General features: G+C 36.4%; 1 protein-coding gene across 1 annotated transcript in view; it reads left to right on the top strand.

Annotated features, from left to right (window-relative positions):
- Window positions 1–8,083: 8,083 nt before the first annotated feature.
- The window catches only part of LOC142340471 (uncharacterized), a 42,132-nt gene continuing 27,630 nt past the window's right edge, over window positions 8,084–22,585 (top strand). Inside the window, exons 1-3 of the mRNA XM_075391045.1 lie at window positions 8,084–8,850; window positions 17,664–17,951; window positions 18,665–18,952. Coding sequence (XP_075247160.1) covers window positions 8,769–8,850; window positions 17,664–17,951; window positions 18,665–18,952 — 658 coding nt within the window. The 5' untranslated portion in view covers window positions 8,084–8,768. The remainder of the gene's footprint in view (window positions 8,851–17,663; window positions 17,952–18,664; window positions 18,953–22,585) is intronic.

The raw sequence follows: 22,585 nt of genomic DNA, 5'->3' as shown, positions 1-22,585 counted from the left end.
ACGAAATTTGAGATACGAGTCCAAAAAAAAACATGAGCGATCCCTTCGAAACAAATTTTTTGTTCATTGGGCTTCATTTGACCGTAGAAGAGGTTTGTCATTAACGGAACGTTGGTATTAAAAGTGTCTAGTAGTCTCTAGGTGACTTGAAAAAACAAAAAAAATTGCAAAATTTTCAACAAAAAGAGCTCCCAAACCTAATTCGAAATTTTTTTATATATTAAGCTTCCCTCTAGGACTAGAACTAGTCTTTATTATCTTCTTTCGTCTATTAAAAACCTAAAATTGATTTACTTTTTGGCGTGAAATCTAGTTTTGAATTAAATTTTTCGTAGAAAAACCGTTAATTCGAACGAAAATTACGGTAAAAGTGAACAAAAGTGAACCAAATATCCAGTGTTCACATGAAACTTTAAACCTCGATAACTCCTCGAAAAAATCGAATTTGAAAAAAATCTTTTTATTTTCGAATTCTAAGCTGGACGAGCTTTTTAATGATACCACGCACATTTCTCTACGATGAATATATCGGTCGGCCAAAATTCACGGAACAAAAAAAACCCATTTGAGTATATAGTTCCTCCCCCCCCACAAGTGGGGTCGGAACAAAAAAACTACGCCGCGTTCTGAAAATAGACCAGTCCAAACAATTAAAATTTTTTACACCCCTTGAAAGAAAATGCGAACAGAATTATGAGTCGAAAACGAAGCGAAAGATAGATAAAATCAGAAGTGATGACGAGAAAACAGCGAAACTGGTTTCAAAAGTTAAATTTCATTAGTTCAAATTTTCTAAAATAGGTGGAGGCAAACAGTTCTCAAACAAATGTTATCAAATGGAATACACAAGCATTTGTAGTAGCAAAACCAATTTTAGCGCATCTTCCCAGTGCATAACTTTAATGCATAAGTATGTACAGTTTTTTTCCACGATGAGATGCGGTCAATTTTGTTTTACTCACTTTCGTACTCAGACACTGACAGACAATAGTATAAAGTCAAATTGTTTAATCTCAAGGGCGAGCTAATGGCACAGAATAAGATATGCGTTGAAATTGATTTTTCTAACTACCCAGATTACCAACCACGATAGTCATCTGTGGTACAGTTTTAAGTTACCTCTTATCAAAAAGGTGGTAATGTCATATGAATTGTGGTTATGGCAAGTGGATCTAAGCTAGTTTTCCGCCTATAGCTTGTGGTGTCCCAGGATGAAGTCCGCGACCCAAAACAGGCATTGGCCAGACCGACAATACCCAAAGATAGGTGTTGGCCAGACCGAGCAGACTTTGGCCACCATTGGCCAGACTGAACAGACTTTGGACACCATTGGCCAGACTGACCAGACATTGTCCAGACCATTGGGCAGACCGAATAGACCTTAGGCCAGACCGTTGTCCAGACCATCGGCCAGACCGTTGTCCAGACCAATGGCCAGACCCAACAGACTGATTAAATAACCAGTGATTGGTTATTTAATCACTGGTTGAAAATGGCCACTTACTACATGTCATAAATTATGTGATTCATATCAACTTGGATTCATCTTGTCAAACGTTCTGAGAAAATTGAAGTTAAGTTTGTTATCGTTTTCCTAGTTTTAACTCTAAGAATAAATTAAAAACCCTTACCGCCAGTAGCTTGACGAATAAATTACTAAACTTAGTTATGCAATTACTTGCAATGGCCTTTGCCGAATACCACATGGCGCAGGCAGGTCAAAAACCCAAACGAGCTTCGGCCATAGATCCATTCTTCTGTTAAAAAACATCCCAGCACCCGTTTTAGCATGGAAAAAAAAGAATATCTATCACTAGTTCAGTATTAATTACTAAAAAAGGAACAGTTTTTTCAAAATTATTGGTCCCAACCCAATCATGTTGACTCTGTTGGCACAACCTCTGGAAGAGACAACAAAGGAGGGACAAAAATCAAACGCGAAAAAACAAAAAAAGAATAGGGAAGCAGGTAGAACATGCAAATTGAACTAGGGAATGTTAGGAACTCACAGCTGAAAAAGTATTTTGGGCAATATTCGCCGGTAAGATCAAGCTTCGCTGGAAGCAAAGTCACTATTATACCTAAGAAAGGGTAAGACTGAAGGAGACTACTCTCGAGAAACTACGCTCATTTAGACGTAAAAGTAACACTACTGAATGAAGTAAAGCATAAATTAAAAAACACATTTGCTGCGAACAGAAATATCACATTCAGTTGATACTGCGCTGTTAGTCGAAAGCATAATAATATAAAAAGCAATTGGAGCAATTCTTATGTGGGTTCGGCAACCTTGACAGTTTGGAAGATGAAATTGTGCGTGAAATAAATAGTGCAAACTTTTTGAAATCATACGTTAAAAGGAAACTCCTAAAAGAAACCTAAAACTCAACGATGCAATAAGGATGGCTATCAGCAAGTTGAATAAAAAACAATAATATTTGTCTCCACCTCGCGTCAGTATAGAGCCTACGAGAGATTTGCTTTATTTGAAACGATACAGAAAAAATAAAGAAATAAGCAATGTTGGGGAAGCCAGCCACGGAACCGTTCAGGAATAGACTCCCAGATAAAGAAAGGACTGAAACACTGTAAAGATTGTGAAAGATTATGAACGAAAAAACACAAAACAATTTGAAGCAAGTGAGGACAGAAATGCAATAAATTGCGATTGTTAAACCACTTGGCTCGTTTGTGAGAGACTCAGACAACTAGGCCTTCAGCAATCTGTGATTTTGATGCTCCTACTCGAAATACGGAAGCAATAGAAACTAACAGAATGTGAACCAGATAAATGCTTTTGCAATTGAATATAACAATGACAACATTTTGACTACAAAAGAATAAGGGTTGATGTCAATGATACAGGAAACTTTTTCCTCGTAGACTCTGAAAGTGATGTAACACTCGTACGAGAAGAAGAGGTCCTCGGAATTAAACAAAAAACTAACTTTCTCACGGAAAATAAGCACTTTGATAATAAGTTGAAATTGAGAATAAAAAGGGACGCTCCACATGAAAAACTTATCAACGCATTGCAATATATACATGAAGACGGAATGGAACGCGATAGCACTCAGATCGAGACTCCTCAAAGGTTTCGAAAGAAAAGTTTTGTATCCATATATTTGAACTACTTGCACTCGTTTGGTATGACAAACGTTTTAACACCTCGTCTGCGGCATCAACTTGTATATGTTTCCAGATCGCAAAGCCTTAATTAGACTTATGAAACCACAAAACGCGTACGAAAAATATGAAAGCAAGCTCACTAAAAGGTTTGAGTGGTTAATTTAATGCAATCGCAAAATTTATTACTTCCTGGGGCAAATCATGGGCTTTGTCGACTATAAATTCGGGAGCCCCAGCTCAATAGTTAGCACATGTGAAGAATCAGAAAGAAAATTATTGTTGCTTCTTTGGATATTTGATGTACCGACTTACATAAACAGTACAAATCAAATTAAGCGGAAAATGGAAGACAAGAAAAAAAGCAACACTTTTAAACGTTTTTGCACAAGTCTTTAATTAAACTGGACAAAAGACATATGGACCAATGACTTGAGTCCACTCAAAACAATGAGGAGCGATCAAATAATATATACAACATAACTGAAGTGCATCCAGGCTAAGTTTCTTCGACAAAATTAGCGTACAAAAGAGCATTGTCAACTAAAAGAGCGAAAGCACATGAAACAATGCACAATATTATGACTTGATACCCTAAAGTGAACGCATGCAAACACCCATATTGACTTCGTTCCTTCGGTTTATTCGAAACAGTTCCTTTCCAAAACATTTAAAATAACAGTATGAGCGATTTAGTTTAAATTGAAATTGGAACCAACAATTAACTCCACAGTACAAAAGCAATATTTCAGTAAACTTCATCATGTCAAAAGAAAAAAAAGAAAAATTACATCCAGTTAACGTCAGACTGGTAGAAGTAACTAGAGATGCACCTGCTAGAGGAGCAGCAGAACAAAAATCCGCGGTTAAAATTCACATTACCCCACTGAGTGAAGAACAGGAAACAACGGAGAGTGAAATTGATATCGAACTTGATCAATCAGAAGCTTCCACCATGATCAACCAAAGAAAGTTGCAGAAACTGGAGCAAAACATCAACAGCTGCTTCAGCAAACATCTCATATCATTTTTAACGGCAATTGAAAAGTTCTTTTGCGTGTAAAGGGATTTTATATACAAATATGACAGACAACAGCTAAGGAGGTTGAGCACATAACTAATTTTAACATGGAGCTTTTACACATTACAGATGGTTGCCTTCGTAATGAAAAAAAAACACAAATCCCTGCAGTGAAAACTGGAAGAACTTGTTGGATTTAGCCAATAAGTCCAATCAGTTTTTATGGGCCTATTTCATAAAACAATTCAGAAAAAAATAATCCATTATGTGTTTTGAAAGATACTCGAAACTCAACAGCGGGCTATTGTAACAGACTATTGCAACCTACCTTAGATTCCACCCGTCATAGAGGTGGACCAGGGCCGCTCATTCATCAGTAACAAATTCAAATATGTTTTTCAGCAACAAAAATATCAAAAATTTAATTACGCACCTGTAGAAGATCACAAGGAAATTTGGTTAGTTGAAAGAGCAATTAAAAAGTTAGGTAAAATCAACAGATGTATCAAATTTCGATATCCAACAAACATTAGACACAATTATTCACACACAAGATTAACAATCCTTAAGCCCAATAGTTTAATTACATTTGCAACCCACTTTGGAAGAAACGCTAATAGACCATAGGAAAATGTTTCGGACGATATCTTTTTTATTTTTCTTGGGAGAAAATACCTTCGGGTAAAAGTTTCAGTTCGATGAAAAGATTTGTACCTAAAATTTGGTGCCAGTGTTGAATGCCACTGATGCTGAAAGATGTAGTTCGTGTCTCTTCCGGAATGTAACGGCTGTGGAAATGAAAACCAAGCGTTTTAATCAGTCTACCTGTTGAATTTGATAACATCACAGGACAGATACCAAAAAATCTTAATCTAAACTTATACCAGTTCATTTAGATTAACTGGAACTCGTTAAAAAATTCTTATCGAAAGAACAAGTAAAAAAGTGAAACGCAGACAACAAAGTTTAAGCGAGGAAGAGCTGGGCTATAATTCACAAAAACGAAGAACTGAAGAAACAGTTACTAGTCTATGTAAATAAGGAGAACAAAGCCCCAGGTCTATGCCCATCTAAGGAGACCAGAGCCAGCCACAGTATTAAATCCAGCTAAATTCATTAGAAACACGGTTGATTAAAACAAGCAAAAATACGTTGGAAAGCTTAGTCGAGTGTCTTTCGAATGGATCCGGAATAACAAAAATTTTGGATGGAATTACTACATTAAAGCAATTTGGCTGGACGCCAAAAACAATTCTCAACTCAGGACTAGGAAAACGAATGAACAATAATCAAAGTAGGATGAACTTTTTAGAATTGGTACCTCGAATGGGGCCTCGGCCAAAATTCGGGCAGAACGTTGCAAAACAGGAAAATTTTTCAAGAAATGAAAGTATTTACCGCAAATAGGGAACTCGCACCAAGCCTTAATCGAAATTCCAGGGAACGTCATTTACGGGCGCAGCAGCCTTCTGTTTCATGGGGAGTTGGAGCAGCCTTCTCCATCTCCCTGCAGTGAAAAGAACGACAAAACATGCGAGCAACCACATGAATAAATGGTGTCCCAATTTTTCACCCCTATTTGTTTAACCCCCTATCATTTTACCCCGATTTATTCACCCCTGTATAATTTAACCCCTCTATCTTTTAACCCCTCTATCATTTCACCCCGATTTTAATCTTTCTATAAAATAAGGATAATTAAATTAGCAATATAATCATTTGGCCATGCCTTAGCGGCCCGTGGGACTTGATATGAAACTATCACAACCGAACGTGGGAGTAATTTTTCCACTTATTTGTGAAAAAACATGCCTTTAATGTCAATTGTTAATTGGCGGGATGAAATGGTAGGGGGATTAAATGATAGAGGGGTGAATAACTCGGGGTTAAATGATAGGGGGTTAAATGAATAGGGGTGAAAAGAAGTAGAACCGAATAAATTGCTTGAGTTTGCTTATTACTGGACTCCACCTGATCGTGGAATAATAGGGGCTCAAAACATTACCGAAGAAGAGTATCTGATAACTACTTTGTTGATTTTGGTAAGAGCATTAGCAGCGCAAAAGATGGTCGTTTTCTGTAGCTGTTTCGCCAATTCTGAAAGAAGTATAGAGAAACACTACACAGAAAATTAGCGTCTCCTAATTGATAATTTCAATCAAAAAAATTATCTGAGACCCAGTTTCTTTGCTTTTGCGAACATTCTGTATGCAAGTTTTTGTCCAATTTCTAAATTTGCTTTGGCAATTCTATAACGTTGAGGTTGTGACAATCATTTTGGGTTAAAGTAGTTGGATTTTCAAAAATGATTTGAATGACTAAATATCGGAACGTTCCCAAATTTCAATTTTGGTCTTGGCAACAAAACTTTAATGGTTTTTTTAATTTTAACTGTAGCAAGTGCTCACCGTGCATATTATGCGCTGTACCGTAATATCCCCGTGCACAGAGATACAAAGTTTTGTCCCATCTATCCTATCCCTTTAGGAGAACCCTCTATTATCACATGTGTAACTATCGCTTGATATGGCCACCCTCTCGATGCCACGGTATAATACTAGTGCCTCGTTGTCACAAAGTGTCAAAGAAATCCAGAAGAATCAAAAAAAGTTTCAACAAGTTTGTCGCGGAAAATTTCGTGACCAAAAATATGTGAAAAAATTTTATTGTAAAATTGTGTAAAAATTTTAATAATCTTATTGTAAAATTAAAAATTTGCGGTTATCAATGTGAGGTTTTGTTCAGTTCTTTTTAACGGTTGTGATTAGTGAGTTGACTTTTACGGCCTTGATATTTCCAGTTTTGCGTAATCTAAAAATTTCTGTCATTGGTTCTTTTAAGTTGTTGAAATCAATTGGTTATTATTGACCTCTGCTACTAAAATGAAAAATTTGCAATCAGAAAATTGGTTTTGGTTGTTTTATTTATTTGGTTATGCCCCGAGGAGATGCTTTGGCATCATTTGGTTGTTTTATTCCGTGAAGTGTCGGCTCAACTTCATGTAAAAATGAATATTGCATTTAACAACACATGGGTAGGTCACCATGTAGAGCAAACACGAGTCAAATTACCAGAGAGAGAGAGAGAGAGAGAGAAAGAGATATTTTAAAAAATATGTTTGGATAAATCTTATTTTACGCGTTAAGAGTTCCATCTCACGCTTTGAACCAATTTTTTTGACCAAATTGAGCATATTTGAGACTAAAAATTGTTGATCTTTTTTGGTTCTTTTTTCACGATTTGAGTTATCGACAGGACTTACAAGATTGAACCCTTCAATGGAGAATATTATTTGCTAAGTTGGTTTAGGTGAACTATAGATTTGATTGATACCAGTATATGTAATGTACATCAAAAAGGAGGCATAAATTAGGTCAAATTTTGACCTGTCTCATTAAATACAGGTCAAAGTTTGACCTAATTTATGCCTCCTTTTAGATGTACCTTACTTATACAGTTTAATTCTTGCCAATAGCAGTTTTTTTAATCAAACTTGTTGAGCGCTAGAGAAAATGTTCGTTCTGCACATTATTTTATACGGGAAAACTAATAACCTCTAAGAGGTCACGTTTAGTTTATAAAATTTCAACGTTGAATAGTGGGAAAATAAGTGCGGAGGCAACAAAAATAAGAGGTTGAAAATTTACAGACAAAATGAATGAGGTTTCAGACTTAATACATGTAATGCGTGTCTTCTCACAATAAGCTTGCGTTCTTTTTAACGGAAATGTAAAGCCTTGTATATATACATACCACACCGCGTGACTTACATATAAAAATAAAAAAAGCTTGAACGTGAAAAACATTATTTTTTTAAAAACACAAACCATATACAATGGTTTAAACCGCTGTTCTTGTCTTACAAAGAGAATAGCGGCGCTAAAACGTTCTTAGTTTTGTTTTAGTAGACTTATGGTTACTGTTTATATATTATTGGAAAAACATTCTTCAAGTGTTTTCCGCAGCTTTTCCTGCTCCTTAAGTCTAATTTTTCTGAGAAATGCTGGCTTATTTGAAAAAATGTTATTCTAAGGATTTTGAAGAGACAGCACAGTAACTAAAGCAAAATGAACGGCATTCTAGCTACAGCTTTGCTATTAATTTTGAGGTAAATACGGAAAAAAAAGCTATACGACGCCGGTAATATTAATTTTGGCGTTGTTTATTTTTACTGGTTACGTAATTTATCAACAAAATATTCTTGCATTAGTTTAGTTCTTTGTCTCTTGTTCTGCGATCATACAATAGCATTTCTTTTTCGTTTCAACTTGACACGCGTTCAAACTGATTTTTTCAAACTACCAAGTTAAAAACAGTTTAATAATTTTTACAATGTACACGAAGTTTGTATTATACTTTTATTCGTTTACTTTTAGCTTATAGACAATTCTTATATTTAACTTCATCTGTTTATTAACAGCCTATTTTTATCAAAGAGCTTGCAAAATATGATTTTATAATTGTTGAGTGCGGTGGCCGCAAGTTTGAAAACTTCTGGTCACTTCAACTGAACAAAACATGACAATTAGTTATATTGAAAGTTGCAACAGTTAATTTGAAGGCTGTTCTATGGTTAACAAGCAACTGACCAAACGATATTTCTTTATTAAATCGTGTTAAAATGGGACGTTATTACTGCATGGTTGCTATTGTTATCTTATGGGCTGCAATGTTTGTGGAATTAACTCAACAAACAGATACAGGTAAGCTGACGAGATAAACCCTCAAGTTTTCCCACAGAAAGTCTTAAAAGTAAAATGGAACCCAGGTTGAGGTCACACCGCAAGGTATGTATGAGCCAGAGTGACTTGGGTCAAAAACGGGTTCCGGTTCGACCCAAGATACATATTCTAAAGGAAGCTTCAGTCAGGACTTCTATCTGGCCGTTGCATCAGTTTTTAAGTTGGTCACCCCTGACATTCGAGAATACAAATCTTGCAAAAAATGTATCAACTCCGAGAAACGTTTCGAAAGTTCGCTGCGTAATTAGTAAGAAGAAAATGTAAGTTTTATAACATAAGTTTTCTTTGTATGCTATCTAAGCATGGTTTCGCTGTCAAAATCAAGCCGATTACAAACTACAATCTATCGCACGATTTTTTAAGTTTGTAGAATTTTGTACTTTGCTTAGGCTGACTAGCTGGGGACTGACTAGCGCCCAAAACTCTAACAAATTGCAAGGGGTGTTTTGATGGCTCTCGGACTTCTATTGGATAGTTACTTTGTCCCCACGCTGCTCTTGTCGGCTAAAGGAAACTCTAGTTGGAATAATGAATTCATTCGAGTAATCAAATAACATCAAATGAATAAACAAGAAAGTAAAAGATCACAAAACCACATCAAAATTCATCCAGAGTATTGTTTTAAAAGATGATTCACCACTTTAAGTCTGTAGCCAAATTCACAACTAAATAGCTACTATTCTTTCAATTCTACAAGCTGTCAATTTTGCCGCTTGATCTAACTGAGGTTCTCCGGTGTTTTTGAGTGATCAGATTTTCAATCACGCATACTGGTGTTCTGAATTTATCAAGTCAGCCCAACTCCCTCAACAATGTTTTTTTTGTCACAAATTCTCTACAGGTCAAATCCCAAGCTACAACTCTGTTATGGTGCTGCTTTGGTTATGTTTTGGTTCTGCTCCTTAGTAACTTATAAAGCAACAACGTACGAGAATGATCAAAACAGAAGGATTTGTTCGTTTCGCATTATGGACCACATTAATTATGCTTTTCTTACGTAAAGTTTGTTATCACTTCAAATGAACAATTGAAAGACCTGAAAGCCTTCTTTATAGATTGCTGACTTCTATTCAGGCTCCTCAAACTAAAACAAAAGCAGTATCAGACTTATGACGCTACCAATTAGTCAATCGGTCCAAATATGAATTCAAGAATGTATGCTTTATTTGGAAGTTTAAAGTCCCCCCTACGGTATCTATAAGAAAGGTATGCACTTACTCTCTACCAAGTTTGACCACGCTGAATTAAATACTGGATAATAAACAACTTTTATAAATTCAGTCCCCCTCAGAAAATCAATTTTGCACCCACTCAACTTCTAAGAAACCCTTTTTTGTTCCATAGATGTCTGGCTTGTCAAATGGCTCTAAATTGCAAGCCAACAACCTCATGAACAATCCTATGGCAAACAACTTTCAAAACTCAGGTTGTATTTGTTTCAATTGCGACACTTTTGTGAGAAAAGTAGGATTTCCCAATTTCTACACTCCTCCATTCTAGAATTTTATTCTCCCGAATATTTGCTAAAACTGGCATTTGACCTAAATTTTAATTAACCTTTGTCTTAAAAACGTTCTGTGTGTGTTGTTATTACAAATAGTCCCCCTTATCAATAGGTTTTGCGTCAGGCATACCTTATTTTTTCTGTATTAGTTCTACAACAGGATTATTCACTAACGCTAGGCTTAACAGACTAATTTGTGAACCATCGCGAATTACAAATAAGCATTAATAGTACATCAACGTTTTATTCTAGAACATTTATCAAATTAACAGCAAATGAATTCAAATCCACATTTATGGATGGAACTACTAGAAGGATTACACAAACTAAAAAATCATCTCTGTTTATAGATACAACACATAAAACAACTAACAAAAAGACAACTCACTACCACTTTCTGTTATGTCTTATCTACAAAACAACTGATTAGTTGAACCATTGAATCATTTCATCATATAAACCGGCCATCCAACCAAAAACTCCATTTGAGCAACTTAGGAACCATCAATTTAGTTAATTGGTGCCTGCGGTATCTATGTTTAACCACTGATAACCCAGGCACCATCTACCAGATACAGTTTGGATAACAATATCAAGCAAATATTTTGTCGCATAAACAAACTTAACACCATTAATCAATATTCTGGTCTAACTTTAGCTCTTTACCGACCAATGATTAGACACAGAAACTAATTTGAAACACAAGATTAGATACTAAACTAAGAAGAAGCTATCGTGCTGAAGACAATGACACCGACTGTACTGTCTCAAAATCTTTCTTCCTTCCATGCTGGAAGGGTTGTCCTCCTGTCTCCTCGATGGACCGCAACCTCATATCTGGAGGTCTCCTCCTCCAGCACCATCTTCTCGTCATTTTCAGCCTGCTCCATCTCTCCTTCTGAATCGACTGAAGCCACATCTATCCTCTCAATATTGTGTTCCGGTCACCGTTGCGCTGGACTTCTGTGCGACTGCAGGACTGATTACTGGTCTCCTCTCTGCTGCTGTATGCCAAACTCATCGTATGGATCAACAGGTACTGCAAATAAATCAACAAATGCAACGCCTCCTCTCTGCTCTGGTTCTCAACCCTCGACGATAAGATGAAGTCGTGCTCCGAACTCTTATCGTTGTTCACGATTCCGTAGGCAATTTTTGGTTTTATCACCATTACTGTGACTTTAGTGCTGTGAAATAGCTTGTGGCTCAAACTTGCAATCTGACTCCCTTTCCAGTTTTTTCGCTCATTCGTTGCCAAGTCCTCCAGTGAACTGCAAGACTTGCTCGCTTCGGCTACCGCCTCATCATAACTCCTGGATCCAAAACCCTCACTACATGAGCCGCGTGATTCCGCTGATTGCTCACTGCAACTTGAGTCGGCCTCCATCCTGCCTTTCCTTTATGCCAGATGTCGCCTTCCAACACCGCTTTCAAGATTTCCGTGCCGCTTCATATAGCATTTTGTGTACTGTCTTCCAAAACCAACCCTCATCCTCTTTGCCGTTCTCCGATGTCCTACACTTTGTCCTTGATTTGACCATTGAAAAGGAAATCCTTCTTATAAGGCTATTTGGTTTTTCACGAAAAACTGCTCCAACGCTCTCAAAATTTTCTCAGCCAAAGACATTTCAGCTGTTCTCCATTGTTATGACAAGTTAGGACACTCCGGTTTTCTTTGAAAATGATGTAGTCAAAAAATTCTTGTTTAGTTGGGCGTCCGATTTGCGCTCAGTATCAATCTGCCGCACCGGAACAATTTGCCCTCCATCCTTATCTTCTGGACACGGGTGTTCAACTCTAGTCAAGTTCTTTTCCAGTCTAAACCAAGGTTCGGACCTATTTAAGCTTGTCTGGTTCTCAGGACCCAATGTACTCTTCTGTAATTCTTGACATTCCTCCGATTCAGGCCTGCAGGCCCCTATCACTCCCTTATTGTGATCACTTGTTTACATCTTGTCAATCACTGAAAAAACCTCAAATCGTTCCAATACTTCAGTGAAACTGGAGAGTGGATCCCACTCTCTGGTGGAAATTGCTACACATATACCCTTGATAGGAGTCACTGACGAGTTTTTCCCATTCCAACTCAGCAACTCTACTTGTAATCTGCATTCATCTTAACTGTACCCTGGATGTACCACTGAAACCACTGAAGTGCAGTTTTCCGGGACGTTTACACAGTCAGCTTTAGACATGCTCGATTCACTAATTTCACGATTGCCTGTTGTTTCCCAGCAGAAGTAAGTCTTCTTCACAACCCCGCGAAAGAACTTGAATCCTCTCCCGTCCCTTCAAATTTTCGGGACTCTGGACAACGCTTCTATCATTTTGAAAGTTTACAACTACCCGTGTTCTAGTTTTTAACTCTATCTCAAATTCCTGAACCGCTTTAATCCCTTGTGGTTTATTAACTGGATATAACTTTGGCTTCTCCCTGCTTCTCTCACCCTGGTTGCCTTTCCACTCAACCTGTCTAGAAATTTCTCCACTCCTATTTGTTTGTGAGTCTGTACATTGCTAGGGTCCAGAACTGACGCTCGCGGGACAAACGGAACCAATCCTTTTCTGACTGACTTCATTTTCGCGGCGAAAGACTCCTCTTCATCTCTACTAGATACACAACCCCTTCTGTCAACTATACATAGGACTTCTACAATTACGGTGCCAAACTCTTCAATCAAATTAGCTCTAAGATTGTCATCAGCTAGACAATCTGTAAAAAATCTTTGAGTGGACTCTATCTCTCGCATATCAACTTCACCGCCTTCTACTAGAGACACTCATGTGCCATGAGAGGTACATCCTTAGGGCTTGTCCCTTGAGTACATCCAAAGAACTCAGGAGGAAACTCAGTTTCCTCATTCTCACTGCCATCTTAGTCAGAATCACTCATGAAGAGACGGTCATCTCCTCCATCGTTCGCTGATGAATGGTCGACATAGTACTCGATTCCTTCAGGTGTTACTACTTTCTCCCACTTTGACAAAAAATTTTTCCCACTCTCCTCCTGCAGTCTCCTCTGTTTCTTGCTCTCTTTATCACGGCGCTGCCTTTCCTACTCGTCCTTTTCAACTCGGGACTGTAACTTGCTATCCCCTCAATACTTTATCAAAACTTTCAGAAGACATCTTTTCAAACGCTCCAGAAGCAATGTTTGTCTCATTCACTGGGGATCACAATTACTTCATGTCCGGTTCTTTGATCGTATCGATACTTAATACCTACATGCTATTTTGTAATTAATTCTCCCAACATACTGAGACCTAACTGTTCTCCTTGCCCTTTGTCTCAGAGTTGAAATTTGCGACTCATGCTCTTCCAGTTTGACGGAATGATTGAACCTGTGAAAACTCCATCTCTCTCTCTCTCTCTCTCTCTCTTTCTCTCCCTCGAAGGTGACAATTGCTAAGTACCGACTAACCAACTTCCTGTTCCAAATTTCCGATTTTCTGAACTGGCCGTCTTCCTCTCAAGAAAAACCAATTACTAACAAGGACAATTTTACTGACATTGCTCTCACTTAGCTTTTCCCTTTTTAGACCACCTCAAACTCTCACTTCTCTCTACCTTGCCTCACAAACCTCTTGATTTCGGCCAAGGCCCACAAACAACCTTCGCTAAGAAAGCCGATACTCTGCTCAAATCTGTGCGCAAACTCAGCCTCACGCAACTTACGTTGTTGACTATGTCAAAACACACTCTTTTCTATTCTCAAGAAAAGCTAAATGTAAACAATACCAAAAGTCGAACTCCAACTCAACTGAGAGTTGCTCTGCACTCCCGCACTCTGTCTGTCTCTCTCCGTCAAGCTCCAACTTGACTCCGTCCGGGCGTATCTCTTTCGTCTTCACTCGTCGTTGCCCGAGTCAATTCTCGGTCACACTCTTATTGTTCGCACTTGCAAAATCAAACATCCAACAACAACCACCACAGCTGTCAATGAACTCCAACTGTCAATAAATCTCAAGATTACCCACCCAGAAGTGCCACAGCAGAGTTTTGTACTTTGCTTAGGCTGACTAGCTGGGGACTGACTAGCGCCCAAAACTCTAACAAATTGCAAGGGGTGATTTGATGGCTCTCTGACTTCTATTGGATAGTTACTTTGTCCCCATGCTGCTCTTGTCGGCTATAGGAAACTCCAATTGGAATAATGAATTGATTCGAGTAATCAAACAACATCAGATGAATAAACAAGAGTAGTAAAAGATCACAAAACCACATCAAAATTCAACCAGAGTTTTATTTTAAAAGTTGGTTCACCACTTCAACTCTGTAGCCAAATTCACAACTAAATAGCTACTATTCTTTCAATTCTACAAGCTGTCAATTTTGCCGCTTGATCTAACTGAGGTTCTCCGGTGTTTTCGAGTGATCAGATATTCAATCACGCATACTGATGTTCTGAATTTATCAAGTCAGCCCAACTCCCTCAACAATGTTTTTGTTGTCACAACTTCTCTACAGGTCAAATCCCAAGCTACAACTCTGTTATGGTGCTGCTTTGGTTATGTTTTGGTTCTACTCCTTAGTAACTTATAGAGCAACAACGTACGAGAATGATCAAAACAGAAGTATTTGTTCGTTTCGCATTATGGACCACATTAGTTATGCCTTTCTTACGTAAAGTTTGTTATCATTTCAAATGAACAATTGAATGACCTGAAAGCCTTCTATATAGATTGCTGACTTCTATTCAGGCTCTTCAAACTAAAGCAAAAGCAGTATCAGACTTATGACGCTACCAATTAATCAATCGGTCAAACTATGAACTCAAGAATATATGCTTTGGAAGTTTAAAGTCCCCCTACGGTACCTATAGAAAAAGGTATTCACATACTCTCTACCAAGTTTGACATCACACTTAGTTAAATGCCGGATGAGAAACTACTTTTTATATATCGGTCCCCCTCAGAAAATCAATCTTGCACCGACTCAACTTCTAAAAAACCCTTTTTTGTTCCACAGATGTCTGACTTGTCAAATGGCTCTATATTGGAAGCAAACAACCTTACGAACAATCCTGTGGTAACGGATTTTTGGAATTCAAGTTTTATCCGTTTCAATTGCGACCATTTTGTGTGAAAATAGGATTTCCCAAAGATCAAACGAATTTGAAAGACTTCAATTTTTTTAGTACGGGGAAAATCATTCTGAAGAAACGATATTGGTGAAAAGTGTGCAAGAATGCAAGCTGATGGCACATTTCGTGCCTCAATACGTGGCCAATGTCGGAAAAAGCAATTTTCGATAAAATTTGCGTTCTGTCGAAACAAAATTGCTTTGAGCAGTTAATTATCCTAAAACTGTATTGCCTGAATTTTTTTTAAATAAATACTTGACACCAATTTCAAAGAAAATTTTTCTTGTTGAAAAATGGTTATTTTCAAAACCTCCTTGCCTTAATTCAGAATTAGTATTGAGAATGAGATTTCTGAAATTCACCACCAATTAGGCGTTCTTTCGTTTCGTTAACTAGCTACTGTATCTAGTTGAAAGGTGTAATTACAAGCAATTTTGAGCTATCTTACCCTAGAGTCTCTCTCATTTCTCCCCACGCTTACAATTCCAATCTTAAAACAACGGTGGTGAAAAAATTGAGTATGTACTCGATTTTTCGGCCACGTAGCGATTAAGTTTAACGCGTTGCAAATTTATAAAAATCTATGGCGTATAGAAATAACTCTTGTAAAAAAGAGTCAGAATCAATACTGTAAATCAGTGTAAAACCGTACTGCACACAAACCATTAGGTCCGATTCATGAATCAATGCTGTTTCACAGACTGTACTTTCAGACTGTCTAAATTAAAACTAAGTTTTGTCCATGTTAAGTTTGCTGACAGCCAACCATTTTTGCAGTTTAACATGCATAAAAACGGATGAGTTTTAGAAACTAACTAGAACTGATAAGTTAAATTTAGCTTGACTTTTTCATATTCTTGACTCAGCTAGTTGTTTCGATAGTTTGATCTGTTTTTCACCCTTGCAAGATACAAGGAAGCCATTTAAACTGCACGACTTTAAAAACTGTAAAACTTTGCCGTACATTCGCCTTCGCCAGAGGAGAGCCGGTTGATGATTAAGTGTGAGAGCGGTATTTCACTTCTTTGAGAATCAGGACCCGGAAAACAATGCTCAAAGTAATCAGTCAAATAACTCAGATCAATTTATAAACGAATACAAAAAAACCTTCATTAGTGGACAAAGGGCAAAATCAGCTCCATTAATTATTAGTGCACCCTTTACTTTAGTTTTAAACTTTTTATTTGATTCAACTTTCAAAAACTAATTGATCTATTTAGATTTTTATGCCATTAAGGCCTCAAGACTGTGCTAAAAAGTGCCACAAGAAAATAATTCAAAAATTCTGCACAAAATCCGTGACGACGAAAATTGCCTCAGATTATAAATTTTTACGTATTCGACAATTTTCTAGTACCCTGAAAATGTCGCAATGAAAAAAATGTATATGAATACCTATTTTTTTCAGCTACGTTTTATTCACTGCTCCTCAACTTTGATGGTTTCCCATCAAGAACAAATCTTAAATTTTCTGGGTTGTTAGAGTTTTTCGGTAAGATAATAAAAAATGACGTTTTGTGACTACTCCGTCACTAAGCAACCTTCTTTTAAAAATTTCTAGTGCAATTGAGTTTCCAATGGTTATAGAAGTGCAAAATTGCCCTACCGATATAGTTAATATATAATTGCTCATATTAGCTTGACTCAATTAGGTTTCGATTGGTTAGATTTTTCCCAAGCATAACTAATTTTGTCGCTCACAATTTTTTTTTTGAAAAACTGGAATCTTTCTCTTGGTTGCACTTATGAAAATGATGTACACTTATTTTTACAAAAAACAGTGCTGAATTGAACTGGACAAAGAAGTTGAATATATTGAAAATAGCAGAGCAAAATAAATTCAGCTCTAGGTTAAATTTTTGAAAAAAATTTGAAATTTTCTGTTTTTGTAAGAGCATCCGCCGCATTTGTAATTGAGTTTTCACATTTTTTTGACAATTTTGGGTGGAAGTTGTTATTTTCAGTTGGATAGGCTGCCAACTGTTGCGGGCGGAAACTTTGCATAAGCTCGACAAGATTTTGCAAATTTTATTTTATTTGTGATTTTCTTCAAGAACGATTTACATGCAAAGTTTGACAGCATCTTTTCTTAAATTAAATTTTCAAAAGTTCATTTTGGTCCCAAAAAATAAGTTTAGAGTTGATTTAAAACTGCAAGCTTTTGTCATTATGTTTGCATCATTTCAGAGCTCAACATCACCAACCTTGAACAGAACACATCATTTGCATACCTACAAGCAGAAGTCTCATCAGACTACACCTTAAATAATCAACAAGTCGCCTGTCAAATAACTTCGAGCGGGTCCGACTGTTCGGCTAAGATCACAGGATACGCAGTTTCGGCTGATGGAACATCGGCTAATATCACGTTGGAGGACTTGGCTAATGACGGGACTCTTTACAGTGTAACTGTTACAGCTGATAATGTCAATTCATCCCTGGGATCAGTCGAACAAAATATTTTCCTATGCATGGGTAAGAAATTCAGAAACCTCAACATTAGGTTTTCACTTCGGGTTCTTTGACTAAATTTCGTGGATTTGGAGTTGAGAAAGTCTGTGTTTTTAAGTTATATGACCGCAATGCTTTTAAAAACATACTGATCGGAACGAAATTCAAAAAACGGTCGAAATAAGAGCAAAAAATGACAAGACATGCAAAGAGGATAATTAAAAATGTCCAAACACATAAAACAAAAAAGGACAGAAAAGTGATAAATTTGTCTGAAAGTTTGGATCTTTTCCTTTTGTGTCCCCCGTACGTTATGCACCCCCCCCCCCCCCCCCCCCTCGTTACAGAGTACGTGCCGTTACATAGTAAATCACCATGTGTAAATATGGCAATCAAAAATTTAATAATTTTTATTTAAAAATTCAAGTAATCTAATGAACTGAAGGAACAAAATTGCAGTGCAAAATATTATACAATAAACGACAGGCAAAAAGTACAAAAAAAATTACGGTCGCAGGGCAAATAGCAAGAACTGAAACAAATTCAAAAATAGCAGTAGGAAACGACCAAATTCAAAAAAATTATAAAGTCCAAGAATTCAACATTTTGGTTGTCACACCATGAGAGTAATAGTGAATTATTGATCGAATTTGTTTAAATCGCTTGTTTTCCAGAAATGTTTCAAACAAAATTTTCAACGTGAACTTCTATTCATTTTGAGCATTAATTGTTCACAGATCCTGTACCGGACGCAGTCGACTGGTACCGCGAGAGCACTTTTGATCAAACCAACATGGAACTGCCCGATTATGCAGACAACTACGACGTTACAGTGATCTCTGATATTGATTCCTGTAACATTACCAGAACCTTCGTCCCCTATCCCAATTTTCCCCATATTATTTATCAAGTGTCAAGGGGGTGTGAGTTCCGCGTACTATATGCGAGGATATGTCCGAGTGGAATCCAGGTCGTCCCAGATTTCAGCTCAAACTTCGTCCAATTTCCGGAGACATTTTGCACAGGTGACATAACCATCATTTCATTACGTGCAGTATATAGCTCTTTTGGATTAAATGAGAAAAAATTGGGATTTTGGATCTATCATGTCCCTTCCCCACTGTTTCATGCCCCCCCCGTTACACACTATGTATTGTTATATACCCAGGTTGAGGTCCCAGACGGAATCAGGTATGCTGAGACCGAAGATGAACGCACGGGGGGGGGCGTGCGTTCAAAATAACCAGAGTCTGGAAACATTAAAAAAAAGCACGAAAGTCTGATCATGAACGAACGAACCTCTATATATGAACGCACGAATGTCTGGATATGAACGCAAATAAGTCTGGACATGAACACAATTATTTTTTTCAGCCTGCTTAAAAAACTAATATTCATCAGATGATTGTGAGCATTCTTACTCCAGAGTACCCACTCAAGTGGCAGCCTCCAATGCTGAAAGCCCAAACTCACTTGAATTTTAAAGATAGCAAAAATTCAAGTGCGAAAAGAATTGCACTACGACGTTTGTCTTGTGTTTAAAACTTTTATTTCCTAAGTTATAAAAAAGTTGAAGTTTTTTTTAAAAAAAACAAATTCAAGCTTTACAGCCCATAGGATATCATATTTAGCCGCAAAATATCATATTTTAGGATATCATATGTCAGATATGTACTCATTTAGCCGGGAGGAAGGAGAGGACGGAGCAAATCCAAAAGTTTTTTTTCACTTGTTTCCCGCTGAAACACGTTCATTTAGCTAAATGATGCAAAAATCTTTCACGAGTAGACATTAGTGAAGCCTAATAATTTTTCTCATTATAACTAAATAACAAACTGATAAAAATGTGTGGGAAGCCAGTGACAAGAGACAGTTTATATATATATATATATATATATATATATATATATATATATAAATATATATATACATATATATATATATATATATATATATATATATATATATATATATATTAAACTTGCAATAGATATATTAAACTTGCAATAGATAGTTTATATATATATATATATATATATATATATATATATTAACTTGCAATTAAAACTGGATAATTTTTAACTTTTTTATCTGTCTGTGATTTTGTTTGGTAGAAGACGGATTCATAGGTAAAAAAAAACAAATACTGCGACTTCCGCGGAAAATGTTCTTTCAATTGCTCGTTAGAAAAAACTAAAAGCCAGTCCATTTGGTCTTGCGACTTTCGCGAGAATCCAGAACAGCAAACCCTTATTCAAATCAGTTACTATAAACAGGTACTGCGACTTCCGCAGTCTGCTGGCATTTTTTTCAAAAAAAAGAAATTACCAGATTTTTTTCATTGAAACGCAAAGATTTTTTTTCTTTTTTTTTCTTTTCATTTTTTTTTATTTCAATTTTATTTAGAGATTCGGATGTTGCGACTTTCTGTCAGAGATTCGGATGTTGCGCAATTTCTGACATCCTTTTGTGATAAGACGAAATGTCGAAAAGTGAACTTATTAAGTGAAATGATAACAAACCTTAAAAATTGAAGAACGTAAATCTTCATCAAATCTCAGCGCGCGAAGATTCTTAATGCTAATGGAGTTTACAATTGTTCTTCAAAATGTACGATCGATACACAAAAACTTTGAACTGCTAGAAGTTTTGATTGAAAGTGTACAATCCAAACCTACTGTTATAGCTCTCACTGAAACATGGTGCAAAGAAAAATTGTTCACCAAATGCATACAATTTAAATGGGTATGGAAAATTGCTTCGATGTGACAGAGAAACGAGAGGAGGGGGTGTAGCTCTTTATGTTGGTAATAAGTATGAAAGTAACGAAGTAAAAAAAACAACAAAAAAAACATGTACAAGTTTTTGACCACGCAATTGCACTCAGAGAAAGAGAGAATTTTATGTGACTGTACTGTATAAGGCACCCAATTACGCAATTGACAATTTTGTAGAAAAACTAGATACTCATTTTACTGATCTAAATACTCTTGATTATACACACATAGTTTGTGGTGATTTTAACGAAGACATGTTAATATCAAGTCGAAACGCTGAAAAAGTTTGCGATTATTTTCGTTTACTAGGTCTGGAACTTTGTTTTAATCAGGGTTTTTGTACTCGTGAAACCAGACAATCTAAAACAGCAATTGACTTGTTTTTTTCAAACATTGAAAGTGAAACTAAAATTATCAAAAACGACTTAACTGACCACTATACTGTTATCTTTACTTCTCAAAAATTGTTTTTGGAAGTAAATAAAGAAAAAACCTTCGTTTTGAATCAGCTACACAAACTGTCTGACGAGGAAGTTAGAATAGATGTCAATTTTGAAGTTTTCAAAAACTGCAGAAAAATAAAAAATGATTTGGAATCTGTAGCAATTGGAGTGTTTTTCTTTAATTCAAGAAATTGTTTATGAAGCGAAAGAAAAAATTATTCCCGCTAAGGAAGTAAACACTAACAATTTTAAAAGGGATAAACAATGGGTCAACAATCATGTGAAGAATTTAGCTACAAAGAAACGTAAACTTTGGCAGAAATACATTGCACCAGGCAGAGAACAACATCGTGTGCTGAGTAATAGACTTAAAGCTCTATGCAGGTTGCATAAAACAAACTTTTTTGAGCAAAAAGTAAGCAGTCAGAAAACCTCGAAAACACTTTTTACCTTAGTGAAAGATATCAAAGAAGAAAAACAAAACCATATTTGCCAGGTTGATGTGGATAAAATTGAATTATTTTTTTGTTACTATTGGCAGAGAATCAGAAAAACGTCACAAAGAAGTTGATTACCTGAAGACAGTGAAAACCATTCAAAGCAGTATAGTTCTCGAAAAGACGTCAAGCACAGAAGTTTTCAATATCAATAAAAATTTGAAAGCAAAAATCAACTGATTGCTACAAATTAAGTAATGTTCTCCTAAAGTCAGTAAATCATGCAGTTTGTGAACCACTAACAATTTTATTCAACAGATGCTGACAACAGCAATATTTTCCAAAATGCTTAAAAGTAGCAAAAGTTTTCCCTCTCTACAAAACCAAAGGCAACAAACTGGATCCATTGAACTATAGACCTATATCACTATTGCCAGTCTTCGGGAAAGTTCTTGAAAAAATATTATACAGAAGATTTATTGGTTTTCTTATAAAATTTGACGTTTTATCGAAAGAACAATTTGGGATTCAATCAAAGAAAAGTACAATTGATGCTGTAATGGAAGTTGAATATTTAAGGAATAACATGAATAAACAAGAACCGACGTGCTGTGCTTTCATTGATCTGACAAAGGCTTTTGATACAGTGAATCACAGTTACCTACTAAACAAATGTTACAAATATGGATTGCGCGGACCTGCTCACAACATTTTGAAGTCTTTTCTAGGTGATAGGAAACAATATGTTGAAATTGGAAATAAGAAATCGGATAAACTACTGGTAAACTGTGGCGTCCCAAAAGGCTCAGTACTGGGTCCTGTACTGTTTTTGATATATATTAACGACCTTCCAACAGTTTGCAATGATAACAAAGTAACCTTATTTGCTGATGACACTAACATTTATGGATCGCTAAAAAATGGAAACGAAAACTACAAAAATTGCCTTAACAAGAGTTTTTGAATGGATGACAGCAAACAAATTAACAATTAATGATGAA

Source organism: Convolutriloba macropyga, chromosome 5 (genome assembly GCF_964194025.1).
Source record: "Convolutriloba macropyga chromosome 5, txConMacr16.3, whole genome shotgun sequence".
NCBI lineage: Eukaryota > Metazoa > Xenacoelomorpha > Acoela > Convolutidae > Convolutriloba > Convolutriloba macropyga.
Note: the sequence above shows the minus strand (reverse complement) of the source record. Positions and strands in the feature narration are given on the sequence as shown.